At 37.6% G+C, this 27193-nt stretch overlaps 1 protein-coding gene across 3 annotated transcripts in view; it reads left to right on the top strand.

Annotated features, from left to right (window-relative positions):
- Positions 1 to 27193, top strand: part of PALS2 (protein associated with LIN7 2, MAGUK family member) — a 61182-nt gene that overhangs the window by 9432 nt on the left and 24557 nt on the right. The window contains exons 2-3 of one of the 3 annotated variants that reach the window (XM_040589323.1): positions 20906 to 21024; positions 25914 to 26066. In XM_040589323.1, the coding sequence (XP_040445257.1) occupies positions 20908 to 21024; positions 25914 to 26066 (270 nt within the window). In that variant the 5' untranslated portion in view covers positions 20906 to 20907. Of the gene's footprint in view, positions 1 to 20902; positions 21025 to 25913; positions 26067 to 27193 lie in introns of all 3 variants that reach the window. The other 2 variants (XM_040589322.1, XM_040589324.1) reach the window with 2 other exon arrangements.

Here is a 27193-nt window from a genome sequence, read left to right as displayed (position 1 = left end):
CTATTACGAAACCTTGGGACAGAAAGCCAGTCAGTATGAAATAAACTGAGGAGCAGAGTTAGTCTTGGGAGGTACTACAGTCAAAAAGTTGTTTTTCCCATTTTGCTTTATGAACTTCAGCGGGAAGGGCAATCCTCTGGATAGTTGATTGTGAGCCACAGTGGTACACTAATTCCAAAATGCAAATGCTTTTATATAAATGGCCTGTTTCTATTTGGAATTTAAGAAGTAGCATTAAGCATTAGATCAGAGAAAGCTACGAAGATGAATTCGTAAGTGAACCTCATTCTTTGAGAATATAGTGCTGCTTGAAATAGGCAGGAAGAAATCTTTGGTGTTTTAAGGTCTCAGGACGTGAGTTCCTGTTTGTGTTGAATCCAAGACTAGCCAGGGTATCTGTAGAGGCAGTTCATTTCAATTCTGTAGTTGGCATCTGCTAGCACAGTGCAGGAGTGTTATACAGTAATGCAAGATTTGTTTGTTAAATGCTTTATTGGGTAAAACTTGTTACTCGCATTGTCAGTGAAGTCCTACAACCTATCTATGTAACGCTTGAGTCCATTACAGACCTGAAAGTATTTGGGTGCTCTTTACTACATTGTTTTTAAATAGTGAGAACTGTCATTGGATCAGACTGAAGGTCCATCTGACTGACTCCCTTCTCCAATATGCAGTGGAACTTGTCAAACTGTTCAGAATCTATCAGGAGCTCCTGTTAACATTATCTCTGAGCAGAATTCCAAGAAGACAGAAGACGTGAATGTCTCTTGATGAGAATCAGTTGGGACCAAAAAAATTAGTGTCTGGATAGCTAGCCTTACATTCAACTTCCAGAAGGTGGTAAAGCAGCGTATCATAATTCCGAAGCGCCTAGACATCATTAGCCAGAAACCGGTAGAGAATTTCATTGTGCTAATCTGCAACAGTGGCAGGATCCAAAACTTAATGTGTTGTTCACGACTAAAATAACATCTTATGTAATTTTCCCTGGGCCTGCACATTAACAGCTTCCAAAAAGATCTGATTGCTTTGCAGAGGGTATTGAAAACGAAGACTGCAGAATGGCTGATAATGCTGGATGTGTAAGACTGAAGGTCTCCAGAGTGTCCATCCCCTTGTAGACAACAAAGATAACACATTTGCCACCCTTTCTCTTTTTCTGTTTTTCTACAAGTCATTAGGGAGCCAGTATAAATGCAAGGAGTGATCTAAAATACCAGGCACAGGTGGTAAGCAGCCGTGGTTATGGCTATGTATAAGAAAAAGATTCCTACTCTCTAATATTGCACAGAAGAAAGACTCTGCATCAGGACCTTTCTCCTCTTTGATGTGATCTTGCTCTTTGTTGAGATATTACCCACTTGAACTGAACGGGGTTGTTGTCAGTAATGAGTTGGAGCTGGCACTCAATCCATTAAATGCTCTTTTAAAAAAATTGTTTTTGTTTGTATGTGTGCATGTGACTGTATACATACATACATAAAAAGAGACATTTTTATATTTTATATGTATTTGATAAGAGTGTATGTGTGTATAAATACAGAGATACTTACATATGTATCTTAAAAAACAGAACACTTGTCTGTAAAGAAAAAGCCCAGTATCCTTAAAGTGTCTAGGAAAGTATAAAACCAAAGTTAAGCATACATGCTGTTTTCTCCAGGTAGTCTCCCAGAATCCAGCTAATGTTTAACTTGAAGAATTTTTGAACCAAATAACGTTTGTGGGTTGTTTATGTAATTCATCTTGTGTGCTTTTACTGTTCAAGATGTTTCAGTTTCAAAACTAGTCTGAACTTCTTCATGGACTAGTATTCATATATAAATAGCTACTGTGCACTGAAGATCAGTTTGATTAAATGTGAGAAACTTCTCCTTGGACTGGATTTACTCTTTAGTTTCTTTAAATAATTGACATGGATTTTCTCTGAAGTGTTTGATAACTGAGATGTGATACGTGTATCATTGTAGCCTGCTGTGAGGATTGAGCCAGTACTAGTTCTTGTTTTGGTAATAAAGCTGGTGGTGGCTTTGCAGCAAATTAATGATTACCCATATTTGTAATTTAGGAAGCATGTCAGACAGACCAGGATACCCACAGATTGTTCTTCGGTTGGCCATTGCTTTGTGCTGCCTAATGATGTGTCCAGATGGAACAGCAGAAATAGATGTTTGGCCTCCAAGCACTGCAGCCTGTATACCTGTTGACATATTTACCTGCTCTCCAGAAATCTGACTGCTGCTGTGTGACGTGCTCCTTCTGATCCCATCTGCCACACAGGCACTCAGCATAAGGTGGACCTAGTCTTGGCCAAGGTCTTGGTGTGGCTTTAAAGGTTCTTCTGCCCTCACTGTGGGGTTTTAATAAACTCTGAAAGATAAAGTGTGATGGGCCTAAACAAAGAACATTTTAATAGTTTGAATTTTGGGTTCGTTGGTCATAGAGTCCTTTGAACTTACACATCTGTGCTGATAACAGGTGGTCACCTGAAGCTAAAGGAAAGACTTCTAGATTAGCAATAGAAATAGTCTTTCAAATCAGACTGACAATATGGTCATAATCATCCCATGATTATGTCATAATAAATCCCATGCTTGGAAACAGAACTTCAACCTATCTGTGGAAATGCAGAAGGAAACATGTAAGGAAAGAGTGATCTGTTTTAGATTGCTGTGATTAAAAAAGAATTCTTCCTAAGGTTCCTCTTCACATTGCTCTATATCCAGAATTGGGAACAAACTGTAGCAGCTGGCTCATCTTTCACTCAATTTGGTCATTCTACAAGTAGCTAGCAGTTTGTTATATTCAGTATCACTTGGAAAACACTTCCAAGTTTGCTGTAATACCCAATTACTTTTAAGCTTCTTGATTCAGTCTCTGATGCAAGTAAGAAGGATGGAGTCAGGGCTTCTAGACCATGTTGTGTTAACAGTGAACAGGAGATGTATTTTGTTCTGTCAAATCAGCTTGATATGAGATTGTAGAATTCAAGCAATGATTGCCATACAGAGTAGAGGCCTCATGCTGAAGAAATAGTTTCTGCTACCTGTTGGAAATGTATGACAAAGACACAGATGTAAAGAGTTCTTTCCCCTTTGCCTTTCAGTATTTCATCTTTTAACACCTGCTGGTAAAAGTCAAGGTTCTTGTGTTTTACCCTTTCATCAGTCAGTTGAAGACACAGTAAAGAAACAGTGCCCCAGTATATTTTTTTTTTTTAAAATGTCTAAAACAGTATTTTTTTCAAGGTGACTTTCTTAATACCTTTGAACAAGAAGAGCATGCACTGGCAAACCCCTAATTTAGAATAAATGGAACGTAGAAGTTCTCAGGCTTGACATAAGTTGGGAAGTGTATAAAAGTAAGAGCAGTTCCGTTACCAAGAACTTGATCTAAGCTTTTGAGGTGCGCTTTCTTCTTGGGATAAGAGATTCTGATAGTGGTAGGTAAAACAGATAATTGGATATTTTTTTGTTTTGTTTTGGTAGTTTAGTAATAATGCAACAGCAGAGTTCAGGAAAAAATGACTAACTTTTCTTAATCCCAAGTTGCACCAGTACGGTAGTAGGTGTTCGTCTAACTATTGGTACATCTTGCTCAGAGAAGTGGTGACAGTATACCTAACTTCTGTTCTCAAAAACAGCTATAGTTTGATCTTCTGATGTCTTGAAAGTGAGGCTTGACTCAACTTGTCTCTTCTCTTGCTTGAGAAATAGAACCTTTGGAAGAAAATTGGGATCAAGTGCAGCATGCATATACTTCTTGTATAGAAATAGGAGAAGAAAAAAAAAGAAGTAAAATTTACCAGCTGTACACTGAATATTGTCCGTTCAAGTGATGTCCAAAAATACTCTTGTGCATCTGAAGATGTTGAATGCATCATAAACCTCAGCTAATATTATCTAGAATTACTATACTTGGTTATCTGTGACCAAAATTAGAATCCTGCTGCAGCTTTTATTATGTAGTTTTTAGAGTTCATTGGCAGCTTCTGACTGAGTTAACAAGAACAAGAAAGGAAAAAGAAATGAAGAGCCATCAGGACTCTAGATTCTGGCCAACTTTTAAAATAGAATTTAAACATGTTAGGAAGATCTCTAAATTTCTATAGCACAGATTTTTTTAAATCAAACTGCTCATCCTTGTAATGCAGCTAAGCTGCCATTTTGAACGTTAGTCTCTACTCTTTTTTTTTTTTTTAAGCATTTGGTATACTTAGGAAACAGGAGGAATACTTTCTTGAACAGAAATAGGCAGTGAATGGAAGGATAGGGAAAAAATATTGAGTATATATGAGTATGAATAACCTTTGTGAACCAAGCGGGTTAATCAAGAGTTATATACTATGTGACATTTCACAGTTTGTACTTAAGGAAATATATGCAAATACCTCCTGTCAGCCTCCTTTGAGGCGATCTGAGCGTATAAACCTCCGAATGAGTCTTTCATTCAAGTAGGTCACTTCCTTCCTTCCTTTTCGCTCTTTCTCTCTGGCTTAATTCCCCAAAACAACTTCAACAGATGACTTAACTTTGAAGTCCCCAGGACGACTTACCTGCTTGCAGCTGAACATACACTTAAATCATTTCAGTAATACTTCAGCAAATCCCACTTCTCTGTAATGCTGTCTAATGAACTGTTCTAAAGGCAGTAGGCTGAAAAAGGAGCACAGTGAGTGGCAAGTTGAACCTACTCAGCTTTTGGAACCTCTCTCTATTTCCCATCAAGGAAGGAACTGGAAGAATAGGGTCATCTTCCATGTAGAAGTGCCAGGCTGTACACATGAAGATGACAGGCCAAGTGTGGTTCCTGGGCCATCAGACTGAACAAGCTGTAACCTGTTTAACATTCTTTCTTTGTCCTTCTGAGCCACTCCTTTTGCTGTATCTGGTTTTTCTAACTTCATCATGATGTATTGCCTACTTTCCAGCCATTTTTTTTTTACCTTTATTCAATACATATCCAAATAATTAGCTTTTAAATAGCTCTTCTGGACTTCTGGACCTCAAACAAAATTTTAGTCTTGTTTCTGTGTTGGAGAAGTGACCAGCTTTTCTGTGTATCGTAGGGTTTAAATTTTGGTTAAATATTGTAAACACTGATGTTGGGGGGTGTGTGCATGCATGTGTGTTATGATGGCTGGTATAATTTCAAAGTGTACAAAACAGATGACTGCAAAAAACCCATGAAAGTTAATCAGACACTAAGATGATGAATTTCTGCATCTTAGTGGTGGTTAAACTCACTAAAATGTATTTTCTGCCCCTCTCAAAATTATAATCCAACAAAAAACTTGAAAGGATTAAAATCAGCTAGTTCTGACACCTTGTACAAATATGCCTCAATAAAAAGTGCTGTGTCTGTAAGTTTGTTTGAGGTACTCTTATTGTAATGTCTGTCTTTCATGCAATCTATTTCCCCTCCTTAAAAATCGTAGGACACTGTGTGTTGCATTGACTTTGCTGTTTGCACTGTAGATTCAAGTAAAAATTTTTAGGGAGAGCAAGAATGTCTCAGATGCAGTTGCAGTGGTATTTCTGCGTTTTGAATTTATGGCAGAGTCTTGCAGCTCTACATAACCGGCAAATTTGTGTGCACTATGCACTTCTCGTCAGTCTTTGCGTTGTTTTTTTGTATCTATCATACAGAAAACCCTATATCCGCCTCTTCTTAGAAAGCCCCATAACTGAAGAGCAAGACTGGCAGATTTACTTTGCTGATTTGTTTATTTTATTGAGTCTTGAACTTGAGATGTCTCTTGATTTAAAGTATCAGGAAGACTGTCTGACATATGTGCCCATGCAACACTGTATGAATGTTCCTTTCTCACAACAAGATGCCTGTTTAGGTTCAGGTATCTGTCTAGAACAAGAACTGTCTGCTGAGTGATGAACCTGGCTAAAGAAGAATTAGGAAAACTGACAGACAGTGCTTTATCTCTAGGTCTTTGGTGACAATCCTTTAGTGGAAGGGTTCTACGGTTTCCTGCTGTTCGTCAGTATTGTCTTCAGAATGAATAAAAATATAGGAGTTACATGGAGCCAGAGTATGGGTTTACAGGTAATGTCAAAGCAAGAAAAGCATACCAGGCACAGGAGACCAGGAAATTACAAAGCTCCTTGGTGTACTCAAACTTGTTCAATGTGTTAACAATTCATTTATTAAGCACAGGAAAACCACAGTTTTGAACACACGTGAAATTTATGTAATTGCATTGTGAATTTCAAGTAAATAGATTCTATACTTTAAAAAATTATCATTAGACTATTTAATTCTCTACTTTGAGTCATAATTTAATCCTATGTTGAGCCAACATGATGCAGGCTTGATTATATTTTTTTCCTTCATAGCCCTTGATGTCTGTTGTTCTGGAAGGATCATGGTTCCTAACCCGGCATTTCTGATTGTATGTGGGAGGGATTTAATTAGGCTATTTTTAGAGTTATCTCCACTTCTGTTCTGTTGGTGGCACTAGTAAGTAATTCTGACTGCTGATACCCTAGTAACTGGGTCTCGAAACTTGTGCAAATCTGAGAGGTTCCCTCATCAAAAAGCAGTGAGGTTCTTGGCTCAGCCAGGTACTGCTTGTACTAACATCTTCCTCTCTTCTCTCCTCCCATGCCTTTCTTTGAGACATCTCAGCAGTGGGGGAAAGAATAGAAAAAAAGGACTTGGGTCAAACCCAAGAGAGTGTGGCTTTTGTTGTTTCACCATAAACGGGATTGGAGAGAGTTAGCATATGTATGAACTGCTTTCAAGAAATTGCAGTTTGCAGTCTAGAAAGAAATTATGTTAAAATTTCTTTAATTTTTTCCCCTTTGTAGACTTTCTCATTTTTCAGATGCACTCAAAAAGCCAAGTTCCATCATGGCCTCATTTTTACAAGAAAACAGATTATAAAAGAGGTCATGAACTAAAGTAAAAGTTGTGGTTTTAAACATATCTGCTTTCAGATATTACAGCAATTTACCTGTCTCAGAAAATGATGAAAAATATAAAATATTTTGATAGACTTGATAGACTCTATTCTTTGACTTAATTTTTGCAGTGGTGTGAACTGTCCAAGAAAAGTTCAGCTGTCTCTACGTTTGCCAGAATTTCTTTCGAAAAAAAGAAAATAATTGAACTGAAGATGTGCAGAACTTGACTTGTGCAACAGTAATTGAGGGAGCGATTTGTGTAATGTTGGTGACTGGAAGTATGTACTTGAATAGTTACTGCGATCAAAGAAGAGAAATAAACAAGTGAGATGACTGCGTTCCACTACAGTTATTAGGCTTTGTGTGCTTTCATATCAACTGGTGTGGGCTTGGTACAATAGCAGCAGGTTATATCTGGGCATATAGCCTGTTTATAACTTCCCACTTAATCTTTAGCTCTGTCAGTAAGCTGTACTTCATTTCAGGGCATTCTTTGGACACTGGGAGTGAAGCCATCAGTACTTGTTGGAAGCAGGATTTTTGTTCCTATACAAAGCTGGTCATTAAATTTCTAAGCATGAACTATATTCCCCTTTTTTTTTCTGCAGCCTTTCCACTACTCTGAAGTTTCAGTTACGCTCTTGAGTTTCTGTCATCTAGTATCCCACTTCCCAAAGGAAGAATTGAATGGAAAGATGTTTAAAACTTAGTGTGTAATTCGAAAACTTGTAACTATTTGGTCATAGGTTATTCACCATAAGCCTTTACTTAAAAGTTCTCTGGTTTTCTTCAGTTAGGGTGATAGAGTAAATGACTGAAAACTCAGAAGTTCTGAGGCAAAACTTAATGAAACCAAACCTGGTATTACAAGGAAACAGAGTAGAAAATCTCAGACTTGTCCGTATTGTCCGCATGCATCACAGGTACAAGTGCAAAATACTGTTTTGAAGATACCCTTTGCATTTTCTGTTCCTGTGTCCACATTACAAACCACAAAGTCTGGTCATTCCTGTTCACAGCAGGAAGTTGGAAACTGACATGGAAGTGAAGGCGGTGAACAAAGTGAATGTTTGAAGTGGAAATTTCCTTAAAAAGGTGTAGTTCTTAATGCAAGCTGTCCCAAGACTGGAAATAACTTTTTCCCCTGTTATTGTGCCCAGATATTCTTAAATTGAAATTACATTTCCCACTTTTAATTAAGCATTCGTGATCCTAAATAAATCCTGACTGCGTATTGGGGGAAGTAGTCTGGGAGGTGAAACATATGACTTAAGTGCAGTGTGGCTTACTCCATGGAGTTTTTAATTTCCCTTCAAAATCTGACTGTCAAGGTGATCTTTTTATTCCTTTTCCAAGGTTCTTGAACATACCACTTAAAGGACTAAAGGAAAGTAACAGTTGAGGATATTGGATAGGTGATTGCGTAAATCTTGACTATGTTAAATTAAAAGTTTAGAATAGAGTCTTTTACTAGGGCAGTGACTGAGATTCATTTTGGACACTCTTGCCAGTCAAGGAAGTGTTTAGCATGCCATCATGTTTTGCCATCTCTGTATTAAAGTCAAAGGTTTTATGTGGTACTTTTTGCCATTTAAAAACATCAGTGATGTTGTTCTGCAAACTCTTTTGGAAAAGCCATTTTCTATCCACTGCGTCATTACTAATATTCCAAGTGTGTTTTGGTGAATTTTCATTGTAGGTAAGGCTTTACCTTGTGTCCTTAGAATAAACAAGAACTGTGTCATATGACAAGGGTAGTAAAGAAAACATTTTATTTTCTGCTGCAAGTCATCCTGAACCATAACAATTTAGCAACTTGCTTTCACAGCTTCCTGATGTTTGTTTGGACAGAGACGGGGAGTGCTTGCGTGAGATAATTTAGTTTAGTGGAAGTGGGAACATTAGAGTTTAGGCATGAACTTCAAATGAAACTACTGGAAAACGTACCAGGTGATCCTGTAAAATTGAAAACTGAGGTCCTGGGCCAGAGATAATTTCATTTAAATTTTGTATTTTTTGCAGCTTTATTCCTGTCTTAATTTTTCCACTTGCAAGTTGCAATGCAGAGGAAGACTTTCAGTGAAATTAAGTAGACTCTGAATTAACTGAAAACTTCCCTAAGGAAGTTTTGCATGGTGGGTGTTTTTCCTTCTAGAAAATTGGAGTAGCTATAATAATCAAATATATTTTCTATTTTAAATTAAAATAACTTTAATTTTTGATTAAAAAATGTGTTGAGATAGTTAAGTCTTTTCTAAAGTGCTTTAATTTATTTTGCACTCTAAAAAGCTGCCTTGTGTTTCTGTTTTCTGCATATGAATTTATTGAGCAATTTTCAAATGCTTGTGCAGCATCCATAATAGAACCTCAAATAAAAATATTTTTATGTCTGCATTGATGCAGATCTAATTTAAATACTCCAGTGTTTTAGGTTGGAAGGGATAATTCAACAAACACTTCACAATAATAGAAGTCTGAAACATGGCATGCGTGAAATGTTAATATATGGATGTGCTGTATTAAAAGGGCATAGGTGTAGCTTTTGAAGTGGCTGCATCATGATGGGGCAATCAGATTTTGAAAGTGCTGTGTTTGGACGCTTTCATTTAAAAAAGCATTCTGCTGCTGTTATAAGACTTGAGAATGTGTTAATACAGCCTTACTTAAATAGATATCAAAACTCTTCATCATAAAATTCTTAACTGTTAGATTCCTTAGTGTCTCCTACACTTAAAGCTGTAGAAGGACGTAGTGTTAAAAACAGCAAAAGCATCCGGATGAAAGGTGGTTTCTGGTGAAATTAATTGTCTAAGTATCTTTTCTGAAGCAAAAAAGGATCAAAACCAAAGTGCCAAAAACTGATTTGAAGCCCAGAGTAATAGCAGTAGGGCAAAATATACATGTAGTCTTTTGCACTGAAGGAAGAGGACACTTTGTTCAGCTACAACTTTAAGGTTTGGAGGAGACAGAGGTTCAGAATGATCTTTTATATTCTTTCGTGACAAACCAGTAGATTGAGCTGACAGTATGATGTAACTGTGAGAAAGTCAAAGTAGATCTCATGATCTATCTGTATTAGTAGAAAGGGAAGTATTAATGATTTTGCACAACGCACTCATGAGACTCTTGTCTGATATAATTAGCACAATTCTGACTGTCCATATTGAAAAAAGGTGCAGACTAGAAGAGGTACAGGGAAATTATGCCAGGCTTGCTTCTTTCCCAGTCAATATAGGAGAGGAGAAAATGCCCTCTGTAGGGCAGAAAATTGCCCTCTTTAGGTTAGAAGGATGAAACCCAAGGTATTGTTTGCTAGATACAAAAAAAAGTGGGTTGAGAACAGGGATCAGAAAGAATTGTTTAAGCTAAATTTCATATTAACCAAGACTGAGGAAACACACAGGTATCTGAAATGTGTTTTTTTTAAAAATTATTTCCTACTGGTAATCTGTTGAGTGATCAGGTGCTTTCAGATGGAAGGATGCAAGCACCCCTGCAAACTCCAGTTGAACCAACAAGATCTCTAGGGATCAGATTCATTGTGGGTCTCTGGAGATGCAGTCTTGTTACTTTGCTATACAGTAGAGTATCCAATTTTGTGTATTAAAAGGACCTTGTCTTGTTTACAGATGTGCCCGTACCACATTACACAATAGCTCTTTAGGTGTTGTGAGCCATGACATTTACACCAACAAAAGAGTACCTTACAATCCTTCTGAGTTTTAGCTTCTTTGAAAAGATACCTTTATAGTGTGACTAGATGAGAGTGCAAATGGTTGAAGAAACATGTTCCCAGCAGAACTTGAACCTCCCATTTTGTTGCTGCTGGGGTGTCTGTTCTTAGGAGTGGGGCACAACATACAACTTGAAGTTTCACAGCTTACCTTTATTCACTATGACAGTGTTGATTGGAGGCTAGTAATAAGATGCAAGCACGTAATAAAATGGAATCTTCGTTTCTCTTCGGAAGGGTATTCACTGTTTTCTCTTCGGGTCTAAATTTAGTATTTTTGTGAGGAAGGGATCTGATTTAGGAAGTTCTTTTAATTGATTTCCAGTTGGCCTTAGGACAAAGTTATCAATGGGATAAAACTGTACAGATGGTTCTGCATGACTTCACCTCAACTTTTCCACCAATAAAAGTGGTAGGATAAACTGAATTATTTTTTTGTTACACATAACTTACTCCTGTGGGTATATAACTGTGATCTTTACTTATGTTGTTAGTATTTTGTCAGTCAGTTGCTCTGTCTTCAGGCTCTGTTACCCTGCAACAGATAAATAATTTTGCATCCTCTGACAGAAATACAGAGATACAAAGCTTTGGTTCATTTGGGAGGGTACGCACTGGAGCTGAAAAATTAAGATACAGAGAAAGGCATACTTCAAAAGCTGTACTTTGTTGCATCTGTTATGCTGGCATTTTTGACTTCATAAATACTGTCATTAATTGCCTGTGTGGCTGCAGAGAATATATGTGTTTTCATCCAGCTGTTTCTTGTATAATATCAGGGAGGATGACTGATGTGATCCAGTATGTTCAGCCTGTTGTATAAGTTGAGTGGAGTGCAGGATGCGTCCTGAAACTTTTTGAATTTGTACTGAAACTTGGGGTACAAAGTAGTATCTTAGACTGCATATCCACTGAATGCGTTTTGCCTTCATGTAAAAACCAGTTTTAAAATATCCTCTAGTACCTGAAGCATTAACGTAGTTGAGGAACTAAGGGAGTCCGGTCTTTGTTCACCAAAATTGAAATTTCTGCTGGGGCATATGCTAGTATTCATTTAAAGTACAGTAAGTACAGTAGTCTTTGTGTGACATCAGTACATATTTTTCTAACATCTGTAGCTGAAAAGTAAGAATATCACAATAAATAAATAAATCAATCCAGCCTTTTAAGAAAGCTTTGAGTTGACTTGCTTGTGCACACTTCAGTTTGTCTGTATGGTGGTTGAAGCTTTTGCATTAAATTCCTTGCATATTCTATTTCAAACACAACTGCTGTTGGTAATTTGAGGCATAATACTGTTAAATTTCTCTCCTCTTGGAACACTGAGGTTTTTTTCCTGCAATGGAAACTTTTACATGTACAGCCCTAAATGTCTAGGCTATAGGTAGAGGCTTCCAAAAATACAGCATATTTCCTTTTCTTTCCACTGACCTCCCTTGCCTCCTGCGGATTACTTGAATGCTTTTTAATAATTTCTTCAATGTCTGGAATATTTGGTCTTCAGATGCGTGCAACTTGGCGGTTGCAGAGAAATGCTTATGTTTTGAAGTTTTCTGAGATCTTCTCAAAGACTTTTTCTTCAAATGGCAACATATGAACATTTGTAATAGCAAGAGGAGAAGTAGTGGTTTCCTTTAAGCTGTGCCTTATCATAGCTGGGGAAATGGGACTGGTTTCAAAATTTGGCTCCTTAGTACTGCCTTTTAGGAGGACTAATGCAAATACTCAGCTAGAACAAAAGCTCCATATGTTTAGGGCAATGTGTAAAGTTTTCAGAAACTGTGGAAGTAAATTTATTTTGTTGGCAGCTGGCAGTAGTAATGTTCAGATTTAATGTAGTTATTAAGTTCCTGATGAACAGTATTTAGAAATGCTGTAAACCAGCATACTAGTGATTTAGTATCAGTTCATAAAGTAGTTATTTGGAGGCATAGGTCTGATTTTTTTTTTTCTTTTTTTAAAATGATGTGCAAATTTTTAAGTCCAGCTCAAAACGAACACTGATGGCATAGCTTTTCCAGTGCTGCCTGAGTTGCCCTGCAGAAGTGCAGGCATCCATAACTGAGCTGTTGGTGTTGATGGGTTTATACTGTGACCTTTTGTATTACAGAAAGAGTGGAGAGATCTGTCTTTCAGTATAGTATCAATATGAATTTCCAGTTTTTATTTAAAGGGAGTATTTACATGGTGTGAAAAAGTATATAGCGAAATTCAAGAAGAGTAATAGTAGTGAGCAGAGCTTTCCATCTGAATGAAGGATGCCAGGAAATAATTACAGAATCACAGAACCATTGAGTCTGGAAGGGGTTTCTTCAGATGATCTTGGCCCAACCCACCTGCTCGAACAGGATCAACTGGAGCAGGTTGTTCAGGACTGTGTCCGTGGGGTTTTGAATACCTCCAGGGATGGAGACTCCACAAATTCTGTGGGTAATTGTTCCAGTGAGGATGAGACACAGATGACATAAATGGAATCAAGAGAAGTTCAGGCTGTAGGTAAAGAAAACCTTTCTCATCATTAGGAAGCAGTAGAAGCAGTTGCCAAGAGAAGCTGTGCAGTCTCCATCCAGGGAGGAGAGCTTTCAGCGCTTTACTGGGTACTGTCCTGAGCACCGTGGTGTGCTGTCATAGCTGTGCCTTCTCAGAACAGGAGGTTGGATTAGAGACCTCGTGGGGACCCTTCCCACTTAAGTTAGGCTTTCATAACTTGATTCAGTTATTTTCCTGAATGTACCCCTGGGAGGAAAATGTCTACTTTTTAGTAATTGGCGTTTTAAACCATTACTCTCAAACAGTTGTATATGCTGTGATTCACTAAGAAATGCTACTTTTTTTTAGTGGCATATGAAAGTGTTTAAGCAGAGAAACGGGAATGTGAATGCTCTTTTAAAATAATTGCATCTCCTGAACTTTTCAGAAGTCATCTTAAGCCCTCCTGCCTCTGCCAGTACAGCACTAATACACTAATGAAGAAGCAAATTCATTAGGTGGCTCAGACTACAATAGAGGAATTGCTCTGCAGCTTTCTGCTCCTACCATTTGTTTGCTGCAGAGAACTTGTAACTGTGAGGTTAGACCTGTACAATTTAAACCATTATATGAGAAACTTCTCTCTGTCAGAAAAGACATACCAGCATACTTTTGTGTATGTATATGCTTCCTTAGTTAAACATCATCTGTTCGTGAAGTCTTTCCTAATTAAAAAAAAAGTCACAAAACATGGTAGTATTTAACACCTGTATAGGCTTATCTTCAAAGCATCAAGCTTAGTGAGCATCCAGCTAACTTAATGGCCTTTGTACTTTACAATTGAGATATTTTTCGTAACAGCCCTTTAAGAAAGAAATGTCTAACACAACTTCCTCAGCACTGGATTTTAGTGTATCTCTTATCAGTATCTTATTGTTGGTCATGATGTATTTATTCAAATAAGACTTAATCTTTTAATTCAGCTGGTTTTGGAGATGTGATGCTTCATTTCTTTTTTTTATCTTTGCTGAAATAATTTTAAAATAGTGCTTTTCTTTCCAAAAGATGCAGCTGTGAGGTCCATCTGTTCATCAGAAAATTTGTGCTTCATCTTTTTTTTGGACAAACTTCACAGCCTGAAAGAGGCATGGCAACAGTGTTTGGGATGTGGAAGGGTTATTCACTCTTCCCTATAGCTTCTGCGACCTTAAGCATCGTGAAAAATGGGCATGTAAGATGTAGTTGAGCTAGGTTTGATAAGCTGAAGTAGGTTTTGACTGCTCAAGCATCTATTTATAGTTATGCTAACATAGCTCAATTTTGACTTGACAAGAAACTTGGAGAAAATGAAGTAAAACAATTAACAAACATTTCTAAGCATTTGTGTTATTTCTTTTCAACGTGCAAGAAGTCAATGCATAGATTTAGAGTATCCAGAGCAGCATTCATTCTTACCAGTTAAGACTTTTCCTCCTTTACTAATTAGCTGCCATACACAGTATTCATGTCTCTGATTCTGCAGTCAGTAAAGTATGCATGCTGCAGACGACAGCTTCCTTCATTAAGCAATCTGACTGTCTTTCTAGAGAAGTTCCATTGTATTTACTGAATGAGGAGGGGTCCTGTTCAGAAAATGTGCCTACGTGGTGGTATGGTGGGCTGCCACCCAGAAATACTTCAGTTGGTTATCAACGGGGCTATAGCTGCATTGGCCCTACGCTCCCTTCTTGGCAATTTTTTGTCAAATACCTTGGATAAAACCTCAGATTGATGTAGATGCAAAATCTGTGGATGCTTGAGAACCCACGTGTCAGTGTACCCTACTACAATAAGCAACGTAGTCATACCTTTTTATGACATTGTGTAACTAATTTGTAGCCTAGCGCAGAGGAGCAGAGGGGCTAAATTGCAATTGTCCATCACTTCTATAGCACTTCTCTGGAGGTATTTCTAAATGTGATCTCTGATCAGTGAATACAGTTGTTGGCTGTAAAAACTCAAACATACTGTTGTATGTGCTCATTGCATAATTCTTTCCCAGAGACTGTTGTCTTAAAACATGGTTTCTGAAGCTTAGCAGTGGTAACAGTGCTTCATATATTCTTGTTCAGTAGTCTGTTACTGAATGAACTTGTTTGTGCAAGCTCAAAATGTTGTAGGTGCTCCTTTTCTTAGACCTGGGCTGCCAAAGACATTATCGTTTATAACTGGGGAGAGAAGTGGCCAATACAAAATAACTTTTTTTTCTGCCTTATGTTAAAGCATAAATCCGTTTTTTTACAAGCATGAATACAAATGGCAAAAATTTACACAGCTGCCATTGGTTGAGGACCATACGAGTTAAATGAATTTTCTTTTGTTTATGCATATTGGGTGCCTTGTGAAACTTTTCTTTGGATATATCCCTCTTAAAAAGTTTTTAAATCACACAATAAATTGTTTCCAATCTTTATGTTGTGATGAGATTTTAATGTAACTTTCTAAACTGTGTAAAGCACTAGCGTCACCAATAGCCCTTGAGGTATTTATTATACCTTCCCATCCAGATGAGTAGGGCATGTGGAAATAAATATGCATACATTTATTTAAATGTATTATACATAATTTTCTTTTATTTTCTGTTAGTTTTTAAGCTTGGAGACTAATAAAATGAAATTGAGCTAAAAAAAAAAAAATCCGTGCAAGATACTCGCTCTGCAAAGCTTTAATTTTCCCCAGTGAGTGACACATTTGTCTTCTGTCTGCAAATCTGGAAAATTTATTTAAATATATGCTTCCTCTTTCCTTTACATAGAATTAATGTAGACAGGAATTAGGCACTGAAAGAAAGAGTAAAATCAAATTGGATAGAAGAGGCATAGTTGAAAGCGTGGTGAAAACCTGTCTTTTTCTTACAAATAGAAAAAGAGTTATCATAGTATCTTGTACTTCTATTTGATCTGAATTTACTCTTGTAAGGTACAGTATGCAGATTAAACCTTTGAAGCATCCTTTGGTTGTCTGAAGAGCTATATGTGAATTAGGAGTTAATTTTGGTCAGTGCATTTTGCATTAGAAAGTGGGGTTTCTGTATTCTTATGTCTCAGGTTGCACACTGTTTGCTACAGAGGTCAATTAACTTGTCTTCCCTTCCCTTTCCCTTTCCGATGCGGGGTTCAAACGGCAAGCTAGTTTCTCTGAGTATGGGGTCATATGCATAATAGGATTAGATTGTTCAGTGTGTGTACACAGCAGACGAGTATGCTTTTGCCGAGTCTTGCTTGAGGCTTTAAAATTTCTGTGGTTATGAAGATGTTCTTTGAAAATTGACTGTGGGAATTCATTCTGCCTGTGTGTATGTATCTTGTCACCAAAGCCAGGGAAGGGAGCGTGGCCCATTGTAGTCTAATTTTCTCTTCAGATTCCCAGCTCAGACTCAGTTCTGTTGTCACTTTTTCAACAGCCTCAACTGAGAACCTGTTTCTGCTGCTCAGTTCCTCCACTTCTGTCTGGATGCTGTTGTCAGTGTGTGTTTCTTGTAATATGTATATTGTTAACTGTTGTAGTCAACCATGCCTATCTCATGGTGTCCTCACAATGTGATGAGAATTTAAAATTTTACCCAGGCGAATCTTTGAATATAGAAAAAGAGAAAAGGAGGTGCATGGTAGAGCTCTCAAAGTTGGAGTGTTCTTACCAGTTTCCTCTAAAAGATGGGACAAGAGAGGCAAGAGAGACCCAATTAATTTTCCACCGAAGGAAAAGCAAACATTTGCTTTTTAATGGACACCAAAGTATTCAACAATAAGGAGTGCTCCTGGCAACCTGGTTTATTCAGTTTGTTCAGTGTAGTCCTTAGTTCTTGTATGCCTGACTTACATTGAAGTTCTGCAAGCCTTCCCCTGGCCGCCACTCCCCCCCCCCCCCCCCACCCCCCCTCCCTGAGTAAATTCTATCAACATTTCAAGGGCAGATTTTCCAGAGAAGAGAAGGGAGGTTCAAAAGGCAATTTTTGATAGGGTATTTAGATTTGGTAGTCTCTAAACTCCTTAGTTCCATCTGTTCCTTGCTTGATAGGACCTGCTCTTTTAAGTAAAACTTTTCTACGTGAGTACTTATATCTTCAGCTTTCATTCCTGCTGCTCAAAGATAAGATACTTTTCTAAAAGAGCTAAGGTGGCTTTGCCCCAGGAAAGAAAAAAGTTAAATTGTTTTAAAGACTGCTACTTGAAATTCCATGGGTATCTACATTATTCTGAAAGATCATTATAATTAAGCCTGGAAACAACGTTTCTTCTGCTGTTTGTATTTTAATAAGATTTCTTTTCCCTAGAAATGAATAAACAAAAGCCTGTTGAATAGATACATAAAAAGAGGGTTTATAATACATTAACCAGAGTGTCTTCCCCCCTGAAATTGTCTTTGAATAAATCAAGTTGTTGGGAAGTACACATATGAATATCTAAGGCATATGTAGATCAATATGTTGCTTAGACTTTCAAAGCTATTATCACATGTGAGCAAATATTAGCATTTCACAATAAATGGGAACTATGTTTGAAGCTGGGCCATGACTTGAATAATAATTGTAGAATGCTGGAATTAAAGTACTTAGTCTAGTCTGTCACAAAAAGTACCCAGGTATTGTTGTCTATTCTTTTTAAATAAACCAGCTGACATAATTCCTGTTGGAAGATGCTCGTGATGACTTTTTGAAAAAAAAAACCAAAAAACCCATTTGGTTACATTCTGAATTTCACTGCCAGGTGAATGTAAAGCTGTCAAATTGTGAAGTATATAAACACAGTGAACTAGTTGCTCTAGTTTCTAGTTACTGTTGCTCTAGTTTCTAGTTACTGTGTACTAGGTAACGGGTGCAAAGACTTTGTTGAAGCTGCTTAAAGCTTTCTCTCAGGCTAAAAAATTTTTACTTAGTCTTATAGCTGGTTAAAATAAAGGGTTACTTAACTATTGGTTTTTTATTCAGCTGCTTCGAAAGTTCTTCCCTTTAAGATGGCTAGCTAGACTGAGAATACAGAGACCCACACTGTGTTCAAACATAAACATTCCAGGGTGAGTAAAAGTGCCCTATTGCAACTTCCATCTGCCTGCCTTTTTGTTTTTCTTGTGGCAACACTTTTTAGCTAAGACTCGTGTCATGATGGCTCTGCCATGAGAGAAGGCAACCATTAGATGCACAGCAATAGCAAGCTATTGCTGAAAACAGCTGCTTTTGGTTCTGATCACCTGGGATGCAAGTCTGCCTTTGTGAATTTCTTGAACTCTGTATGTTGATAAATGTGTTTTCTGCTTTCCAAGAGTGCTAAAATATAAGCAGGTTTGGTGCTAGGATTTGTGAAACTTTTACTAAATACAATTATTCGTTTGAAAATATACTGCCTAGCTGCGCAAAGCTTGAAAGTCATTCTTTTGAAGCTTAATGTTGCTCTTAACAGTTTCTCCTTGATGATAAAGTTTTTATGTAGGGATTTTATTTTTTAGTTTCATCATTCTAAGAGAAGCAGAATTCTGAAAGGGTTATGTAAGACACAGCTTATTAACATGGTAATAGATACGGAATGTCTTTATTACGCATGCCTGTCAGCACCAAGTGCTGGAACTGCAACTGGTAGTTGAGATGCATGCTTTGACCTGAAGGAAGCTTTATATTTTTACTCAGGTTATTTATAAGAACAAAAGGCTAACCTGAAGTCCCTTAAACACAATTTACATAACCATTAAAAATGTAAAGAAAGCTTATTATTGGAGCTCTTGCAGTGCAGCACCTAGTGCACTACATACGTTGCCTAGAAATATCTGTCTCCTGCAAATACTATAGCTTGCATGATTGCATTAAGAGTCATTAATCTATAACTGGGAATTGAGAAAATGTGGAACAAGGCAGTTGCACCTACAGCTGAACTTGTCAAGATATAGGACATGCCTAGTCTGAGGCAGGTGTGGACTATTTACAGGTTGATTTGGTGACTTTATGTAATGTGTGATTGCTAACAGCACTTTGTCTGTTATAAAATAGAAGTAATATTACTTCAAAATCTGAAAGCATGAAGTGTCATTTTCCCTCCTACTCATGGTTTCACAGAAGATTCACTTTTTGAAAGCAAGGAGTATGGTTAAAACATCCTTTTTTAAATGCAGTCTTTTGACATACACTGCTGTAGTTAAAATGTGGCACACCAGATGATTTGATTGTTGAAAAGTCAGTTCCACTTGACAGAAAGAATGGCCATAATTTTTTTTCTTGGGATGGAATTTTCTAGGAAGAATTGAAATTAGAAAGTAGGTGTTGAGAAATGCTGTTTGTTCTGTTACTGTACAGCGTTTCATAATAGCTTTCATTATAAAGCAATGGGGAAAGTTAAGGGTAAATTCCTGTGTGGGAGAAGGAGCATATATGCTTTCTAATTCTCTTGAATTATGCTGCTATGCAACATGCAGATCATTGCAGTACACAGTGGTTGTTCTAATGCTTTTTAGCTTGTTGGCAACCTCAACAGAAGGTGGTTTTTTTTTAGTATACCTGTGTATGTGTTTGTCAGAGCCTGAGCATGCACATATAACTCAGCAGGAGTGCAAAAGAATACAGTTAAAAACATGAACAGTATAGGTTATTCACTACTAAGATATTACTACAAGATAAGAATATTTAGTCCTATGTTGGAAAACAGAGAAAGAATAACCATTTACCTTGCGAAGGACGTCCTAACTGTCCCCAGTGCTGCCCCGTTTTGTGCTCAGCCCAAGCTGGCACATGTGCATCTTTGCAAACTTGAGGCTAGTTGGTGTAATCCCAGCTAAGGGCTGCTGCATGTGAGCCCAGATGTGCAAGAACTCTGTAGTATATGAACACACTGAACCTGTTGTCCAGCATAAAAGGTGTGTTTTGTTCAACTTTATCTTAAATGGGAGAGTTTTAAACAGTTTTTTCTTGGGAAACAGTTTTAAAATAAATTCTCATCGCTCAACCTCATGGGATAAGGCAGCTGGGATGGTGGGACTCCATCTTTCTGACTCTTTCTTGGGCAACGTTGTTCATTCTCACCCAAGCTGCTGCAGTTCTCTGTGAGTCTGTGGATAGCCAGGAAAATCACTGAGGGTACTGGGCAGGCACAACGTGTTTTGCACTGTAGGATACACTCCCCATTGCAGTGTGTTGTGGTGCCCGGGTGATGTTAGCATCTGCACCATCTACACTTGGTGCTGGAGTGCAATAAGTCAGGCTTGGTTGTAAAGGGGCACAAGTGTTGCCACGGTAAAAGCTGCCTTAGAAGCAGATTTTTGGTTAAATTAAATTTGGTTATATTAGTTTGGAGCTATGTGTTCATTTTAAAAACAGTGGCCTATAGCCTATACAAGCATTGTAAAACCTGTAGCTGTTTGGAGTATGTATGAGGGCTGAAAACTTCCTCTGAAAGGGAGTTGAAATGAAGAGTGTCGTGAATGAGTTGCTTTATTGTATTTGCAAGATTATGCATACCTTATACATAGTTCATACTTGTTTGTTTTTTTAAATCTTTCAAGTAGTAGTGAATCTTGAAAGGAATGTGCTGGGGCTGGATTTAAGTTGATCGTGGTGATAAGGATTTGGATAGATCCTTTATTTCCATCTTTCAAACACACAAAAAAAGTATTTCTTCTGTTTTGACCACTTGCCTGTCTACAGTAGATGTAGTTGGCTGCTTAATGTCTCTAAAGTTAAAATTGTGATGTTTCCCAGAGCTTTTGCTATTTATGCAAGCCTGTTTTGGTCAGTACTTACTTTTTGCTTTTGTTTTGTCAGCAGCCATGCAGCAGGTCCTGGATAACCTTACTGATCTGCCGACATCAACAGGCGCCGAAGAAATAGACCTGATTTTTCTTAAAGGAATTATGGAAAACCCTATTGTAAGATCACTTGCTAAGGTATTTCAATTTGCTGATTTGAGTAGAATCTGGAAATATGTTTACTCTGAAATTGCTGTGTGAACATTGAGTATGGACTGAGATATTAACAATGGCGCTATGTATGGTACATTTTATTAAAAGACTTGCAGGAGTTCTTGAAGTTGAATATTTGGTATAATGTAATTTCTGTACACAGTGATTTATTGTTATATAGAAGATTCTAGAGGAAGAAGAAAAATTCAGAGACTCCAGAAGTTGTGTGGTAACATTATTTATGAAGAAAATGTCAAAATACTTGAAATTAGAAGCAGCTGGTTTTGATATAGTCTCATGACCACTGTTGTGTGCAAAACCCACATGCCATCTGACTTCTACCATTTTTGCCAAAAGTGAAAAGTGAGAGCAATAACCTTCTTTCTCCCAAAAAGTTTTCTTTTTTTTCTTTGGCTCTGATCAGCCCAGTGAAATATTGATTCCATGCCCTTTCCTGGATCTCAGATTAATGCTGGTACCTTTAATTGTCAGCTCTGTGAGACATGGGCTATCCTTAGTTTTGGTCTTACATTACGAAAATATTTTATTTAGAGCTGGTAGCAATCAATTATAAATATGTAAGGTAATATTTACAAAAAATCGTTGGACTCTGTAATTAAAATGTAGCTGATCTTACCAGTAGGAGATGCAGTCAATATTGCACAGCACTTAATGTTCTTTCTTAATTTTACCTCATTAAAAAAAGCTACTTTCATGAGGAAAAAAACAGTCAGCTTAAATGTAGCTATCTCTTTAATATGAATAGACATCTGAAAGCAGTGCCCTCTGGGCAGGCATGAAATACTCTGGAAAGGATTGTTGTGCAGGGATTTTGCTCAGTATAAAAATCTAAAAAGGAAAACTTCTCATAACAATTCGTGTAAGAATTTACTTCTGTTTAGCTGGTCAAAAAAATTGGCTGTAAGTGGAAGACATTGCACAGTAATAAAATTAGAAATAATGGAAGTGTCTCATCAGCTAGTGACTGCAGAAGGAAAGATTTGTGTACTAAATTTGCTAGAGTAATTAAAAGCATTTTCTTACTTAGAGTTGTTTTGAACTTCAGTATTTGCTGCATAGGTCATCTTTAATTTAATATTTATTATGAAGAAAATGTTCATTGCAAAGCATTTTTTTCGTATCGAGAATTTGTGCTTTAATGGCCAATTACAGTTACGTGGAATTTAATGACTAGCAGATGTAAGAAAGTGCTTGTAGTGGAAACAGATTCTTCACTATAAACTTGCTTTATCTAGAATGCTGGAAGGTTTTAATTGTGTTCATATGGCATGACTGCAATCATATTTTCTTTTGAAAGTATTTGAGAATTAAACTGAAAAACTCAGTTCTAACCAGCAGAGCTAAATAAGGACAAGATCAAAATGAGAACACATTTCATGAAGTATATATAGTTCATATGTATCCATTTGTCCCTAAAGATACGTAACACTTGTTCTTCTATTAGAAGAGCTAGTTTTAATGGAATAGGCAATTCTCAGGACCCTGAGATGGTCAGATTATTTAAGGAGATGCATTTCAGACCAGGCCAGAAATGCAAAAGCTTTTCATTTCCCTTTATTAGTCAGTTTTTAAGTCTAATCATTATGTAAAGTATCCCAAAAAGGACCAAAAGAAACTTAAGGAAATGTGTCATGAGCCATACAAGCCTTATTATTTTTTTTTTCTTTTTCAGCCCTTAAAAAAATGAAGGCAAGCTATAAGCATAGTCATTAGTTTATAATATTTTGCAATGCTTGTTTGGCTAATCTTTTAAAATTGTTCTAGGTTAATTTCACACTTGTTCTGTCTAGAATAAAGGCATTAAGGTAGAAAATACAGATCTTTTTTGTGATAGGGTTCTTTTACTGTACCTTTCCATTCTTCAGTAGGTGGTAGGGGAAAGGGAAGTAACCGTAATCACTGTAAAATGTATTTTCCTGTCTTTTACTGATGTTTATACAATCATAGAATAGTTTTGGTTGGAAGGGACTTTCAAAGATGATCTAGTCCAACACCCCTGCAATAAGCAGGGACATCTTCACCTACATCAGGTTGCTCAGAGCTGTGTCCAGCCTGACCTTGAATGTTTCCAGGATGGGGCATCTATCACATCTCTGGGCAGCCTGTTCCAGTGTTTCACCACCCTCATCATAAAAAGTCTTCCTTATATATATAATCTGAATCTACTCTCCTTTAGTCTAAAAAACATTATCCTCTGTCCTATCACAACAGGTCCTACTTAAAAGTTTGTCCCCGTCTTTTTATGAGCCCCCTTTAGGTACTGGAAGGCTGCAGTAAGGTCTCCCCAGACCCTCCTCTGCTCCTGGCTGAGCAACCCCAACTCTCTCAGCCTGTCCTCATAGGTGAGGTTCTCCAGCCTCTGATCATCTTCATGGCCCTCCTCTGGATCCGCTCCAACAAATCTGTGTCTTTCCTGTGCTGAGGTTTATGTTCAATCCTAACTAGCCTTTAGAATTGTTATGCTTTTTTGAAAACAGTTGTTGAATTTGGAACATGCATGAATTGTACTCAGTTTTACTACTGAACTGTCTTATTAAAGTATTTTTTTCTCCTGGGTTTTTAACTGTTCTTTTGAACGTCACAACTTTATCTTCTTTTCTGCAGTCACTACTGCTTTTAATATTGTAGCATAGCGTAGAGCACACCAGGTGAATGCCTAACTGAGACCAAGGAAACATCTTGAGAGTAATCTATAAACATTGAGTCCAGTATTTAGGATGTCAGATGGTTGGAGGCAAAGGCCTTACTATTTGAACATTTGACAAGTATAATAAATATTGAATGAATCAAAAACCTCAATTCAGTATCACTATTTTTGAAACTGTAAACTGGAATAAAAAAAATAGTTGCAATACCTAAGTATTCCTTTTTAAATTTTTTTTCTTTCTTAAATTATTCATACCACTCCATGTCCTGCTACTCCCCAACATAATACAGGATCAGAGGTTGTTGACTGATAAACTTTCTGTTCCTCAGTATATACATGGCCTTGATTTTGGGGTGAAGGGTGAGGATACTTTTATTTAGATTATACTGTGTTAGTGGTAGTATTATAAAGAAAATGAGTGACAAAAGAGGTAACCCATATTCTCTAATCTTATAAAGGTTTTGCAGTGGGTGTATGTTTAAAAGTCAATAGATTTATGGGTTTACTTGCTGCAGAAGAAGCAGACTTTAAAAGAAGGATGTTGTTTACTGTATGTATTATGTACAAAATAGCATTCATTCCCTTCTAAAGGAGAATGTGTGTAGGTGCCAGGCTTCCTATGACTTCGTAATCATGGTCATTTGGTTTGTGTGTGTTGGTGTTGGGAAATGTTTGAAATGTCTTTCTCTATGTTAAGTTAGCCTTTCCAGTGTTTGATCATCGGTCCTGCACAAATACCATTTTATGGATATGAAGTAGAATTTAATACTCAGATGATTTCAGGAAACGAAGTTTTCTGGTTTTAGCAAAATCTTATTTTAGCATCTATTTTAAAGCACTAATAAGAAAGTAGATGTGTGCACATACCTTTAAATTATATATATGGGAAGTATGTATAGATGACTTCCAAATATATCTGTTTTGTTGTATTTTTACATGCCAAAGCGATTGTTCTTTTTTGAACTTGTTGCTTCGGTGTTGTAAGTAACTCTTATTTGAATGCATTGAGAATCTTAATTATTTTTGGCCTCCTCTTATTCCCTATTTTTATGGTACAGCAGTACCTGTAATAAATAAGATGGTATGTTTCTCTTACCACTCAAAGCTCCTACCTTTCAATGAATTTAAGTATCTGCAGTGTTTAAGAAAGGATTAAAAAGAGAAAGAGATTAAAAGATATCACAAAATGGTTGAGGTTGGAAGGAACCTCTGGGGGGGCATTTGGTCCAACGCCCTCCTCAAGTAGGGTCACGTGGAGATGGCTGCCCAGGACCATGTCCGATGGCTTTTGAATATTTCTAAGGAGGGAGACTCCAACCTCTCTGGGCAAAGTGTGCCAGTGCTCAGTCACCCTCACAGTAGAAGAAGTGTTTCCTCATGTTTAGACAGAGCCTCCTGTGTTCCACTTTGAGCCCATTGTCTCCTGTCCTGTCACTGGGCACCCGCTGAAAAGAGCCTGGCTCCATCCTCTTTGCACCCTCCCTTCGGGTATTTATACACATTGATGAGACCCCCCTGAAGCTGTCTGTTCTCCAGGCTGAGCAGTCCCAGGTCTCCCAGCCTTTCCCCAAACACTAGGTGCTTCAGTCCTTTCATTGTCTTCACGGCCCTTCAGTACACTCTCCAGTAGGTCTACAATTATAAACGGTACTCCAGGTGTGGCCTCGTCACTGCTGAGTAGAGGTCGACCTTCTGGCAGCATGCTTCTTAATGCAGCCTGGGATGCTGTTAGCTGCCTTTGCTGCAGACTTTTCTTTAGCATTTCCTTTAGTTACGCAGATTTCCTTTTAAAATTTGCTGGTTTGTAGGTGTTTTAATAGGAGGAGCCTGTGGTAAATGCTGCTCTTGCAGACTTTGTGTCTTCTGAGCAGGTCCCATAGTTCCTTTTTTGTCCTTCTAGAAGGTGTACTTGTAGTGGCTTCTGAAGCAGAAGAGATCTGAGGCACTATACTGTTCAGAGAGGACTGTTTGGTGTATATAGCATGAAGGTTGTGGGAAATAAGGATATACAAGCGTCTCTGACAGGTGCCATTTATGAGGTTTGTTGGGTCATGCAAAATGTAAGCATGTAAAATACACAGATTAGATGAGACGTAATTTTTCTGGCTTTCCTGCTAACAGTTGCGCCAAGAAATTATTTAAAAGGTTTATAAATTGGAGCTACTTGAAACTTACTCACACTATAGAGATATGTTTAATCTTACAGGCTCATGAGCGACTGGAAGATTCTAAACTTGAGGCTGTCAGTGACAACAACCTGGAGTTGGTGAATGAAATTCTTGAAGACATCAGTCCCTTAGTAAATAAAGATGAAAATATTGCAGAATTGGTTGGAATACTCAAGGAGCCTCATTTTCAGGTGCCACGTTTTTACTGTCTATTACCAACTTACTGTGTCAGCGTCCACATACGGATCTAGGAATAATAACAAAACAAAACCTGAACTGTAGTGAACTTTAATATGTAGGATTTTACTGCAAATGACAGGTAAAACAGAAGCCATGTGAGGTTAAGAGTGCGCATGATTTTATCCTTTAATATCACTTCAAGAATATCTTCACTTATTGTATTAAAATCCACTGAAGTTTCTGTTATAAATCTTGGGCAGGACAAGTATTTACTTCCTATCTGACTGAAGTTTCCATAACAGTTCCCTGAAGGCTTTATCTTCAGCATTTCCAGGTGGTCTCTAGTCCCTGATATTGACCGTTCTGCATTTTGGTTCAGCTGTTGGCATTCATACTCGTGCAAGATAACACAGTTTGTGGAGTGAATGAACGTGATTCTTCTATGCTGCAATCTGCACTGCAGCTCAAGTTGAGACTTTGCATCCCTCTCACTATTGCTGTATTTAAGTGAAATTTTGACATCTGCTTGTCAAAAGCAGATGTTTTTCCATACTGCCTTTCTGTTACCAGCTTCTGTACCGACCCTTGAAGATTAGGGTTTGTAAATCCTTGCTAGATTCTGGACCTCCTAGGCCAGGCTTCAGCTGACTTTGGGACTTAGCTGTAGGTTCCTGTAGAAGAACACAAGGAAACCTTTTGTCACAGTATAAATGTGCTGCTTTTGGCATAGAGTCATAGATATTTTTGGGGTGTGTATGAGTTTAAACACACCTTCCCCCCCCTCCCCCCAAGTTTTCAGTTATACGTTATACAAATGTAGCAGTGAGGTGCGTTACAATTTAACATAAATAATCACTGGATGTGCTGCCAAGCTGTGTTGTGGCCTGCTGGAAGAGGAAACACTTCAGGAGCTCAGCTTTTGAGGTAGTAGCTATTCTGGATGCTGATAGTTCCGCTGCCTCTTCTGAAGGGTCTCCCTTGTGCTCTTACTTGTCCAGAAGGCTGTCATAGCCAGTGGATCAAATTGGAGGCTTACGGGTGAATAAACCTGCAAATCAGTGTTTGATCCCTTAGCAGAAATTGGTACTCAAAAGGAGAGGATGAGTTTAGAGGAACTGGTCGTTGTAATGCAAAAAGA

This window comes from Falco naumanni, chromosome 4, assembly GCF_017639655.2.
Source record: "Falco naumanni isolate bFalNau1 chromosome 4, bFalNau1.pat, whole genome shotgun sequence".
NCBI classification, from domain to species: Eukaryota; Metazoa; Chordata; class Aves; order Falconiformes; family Falconidae; genus Falco; species Falco naumanni.
This window is presented reverse-complemented; position numbering and strand designations above follow the sequence as displayed.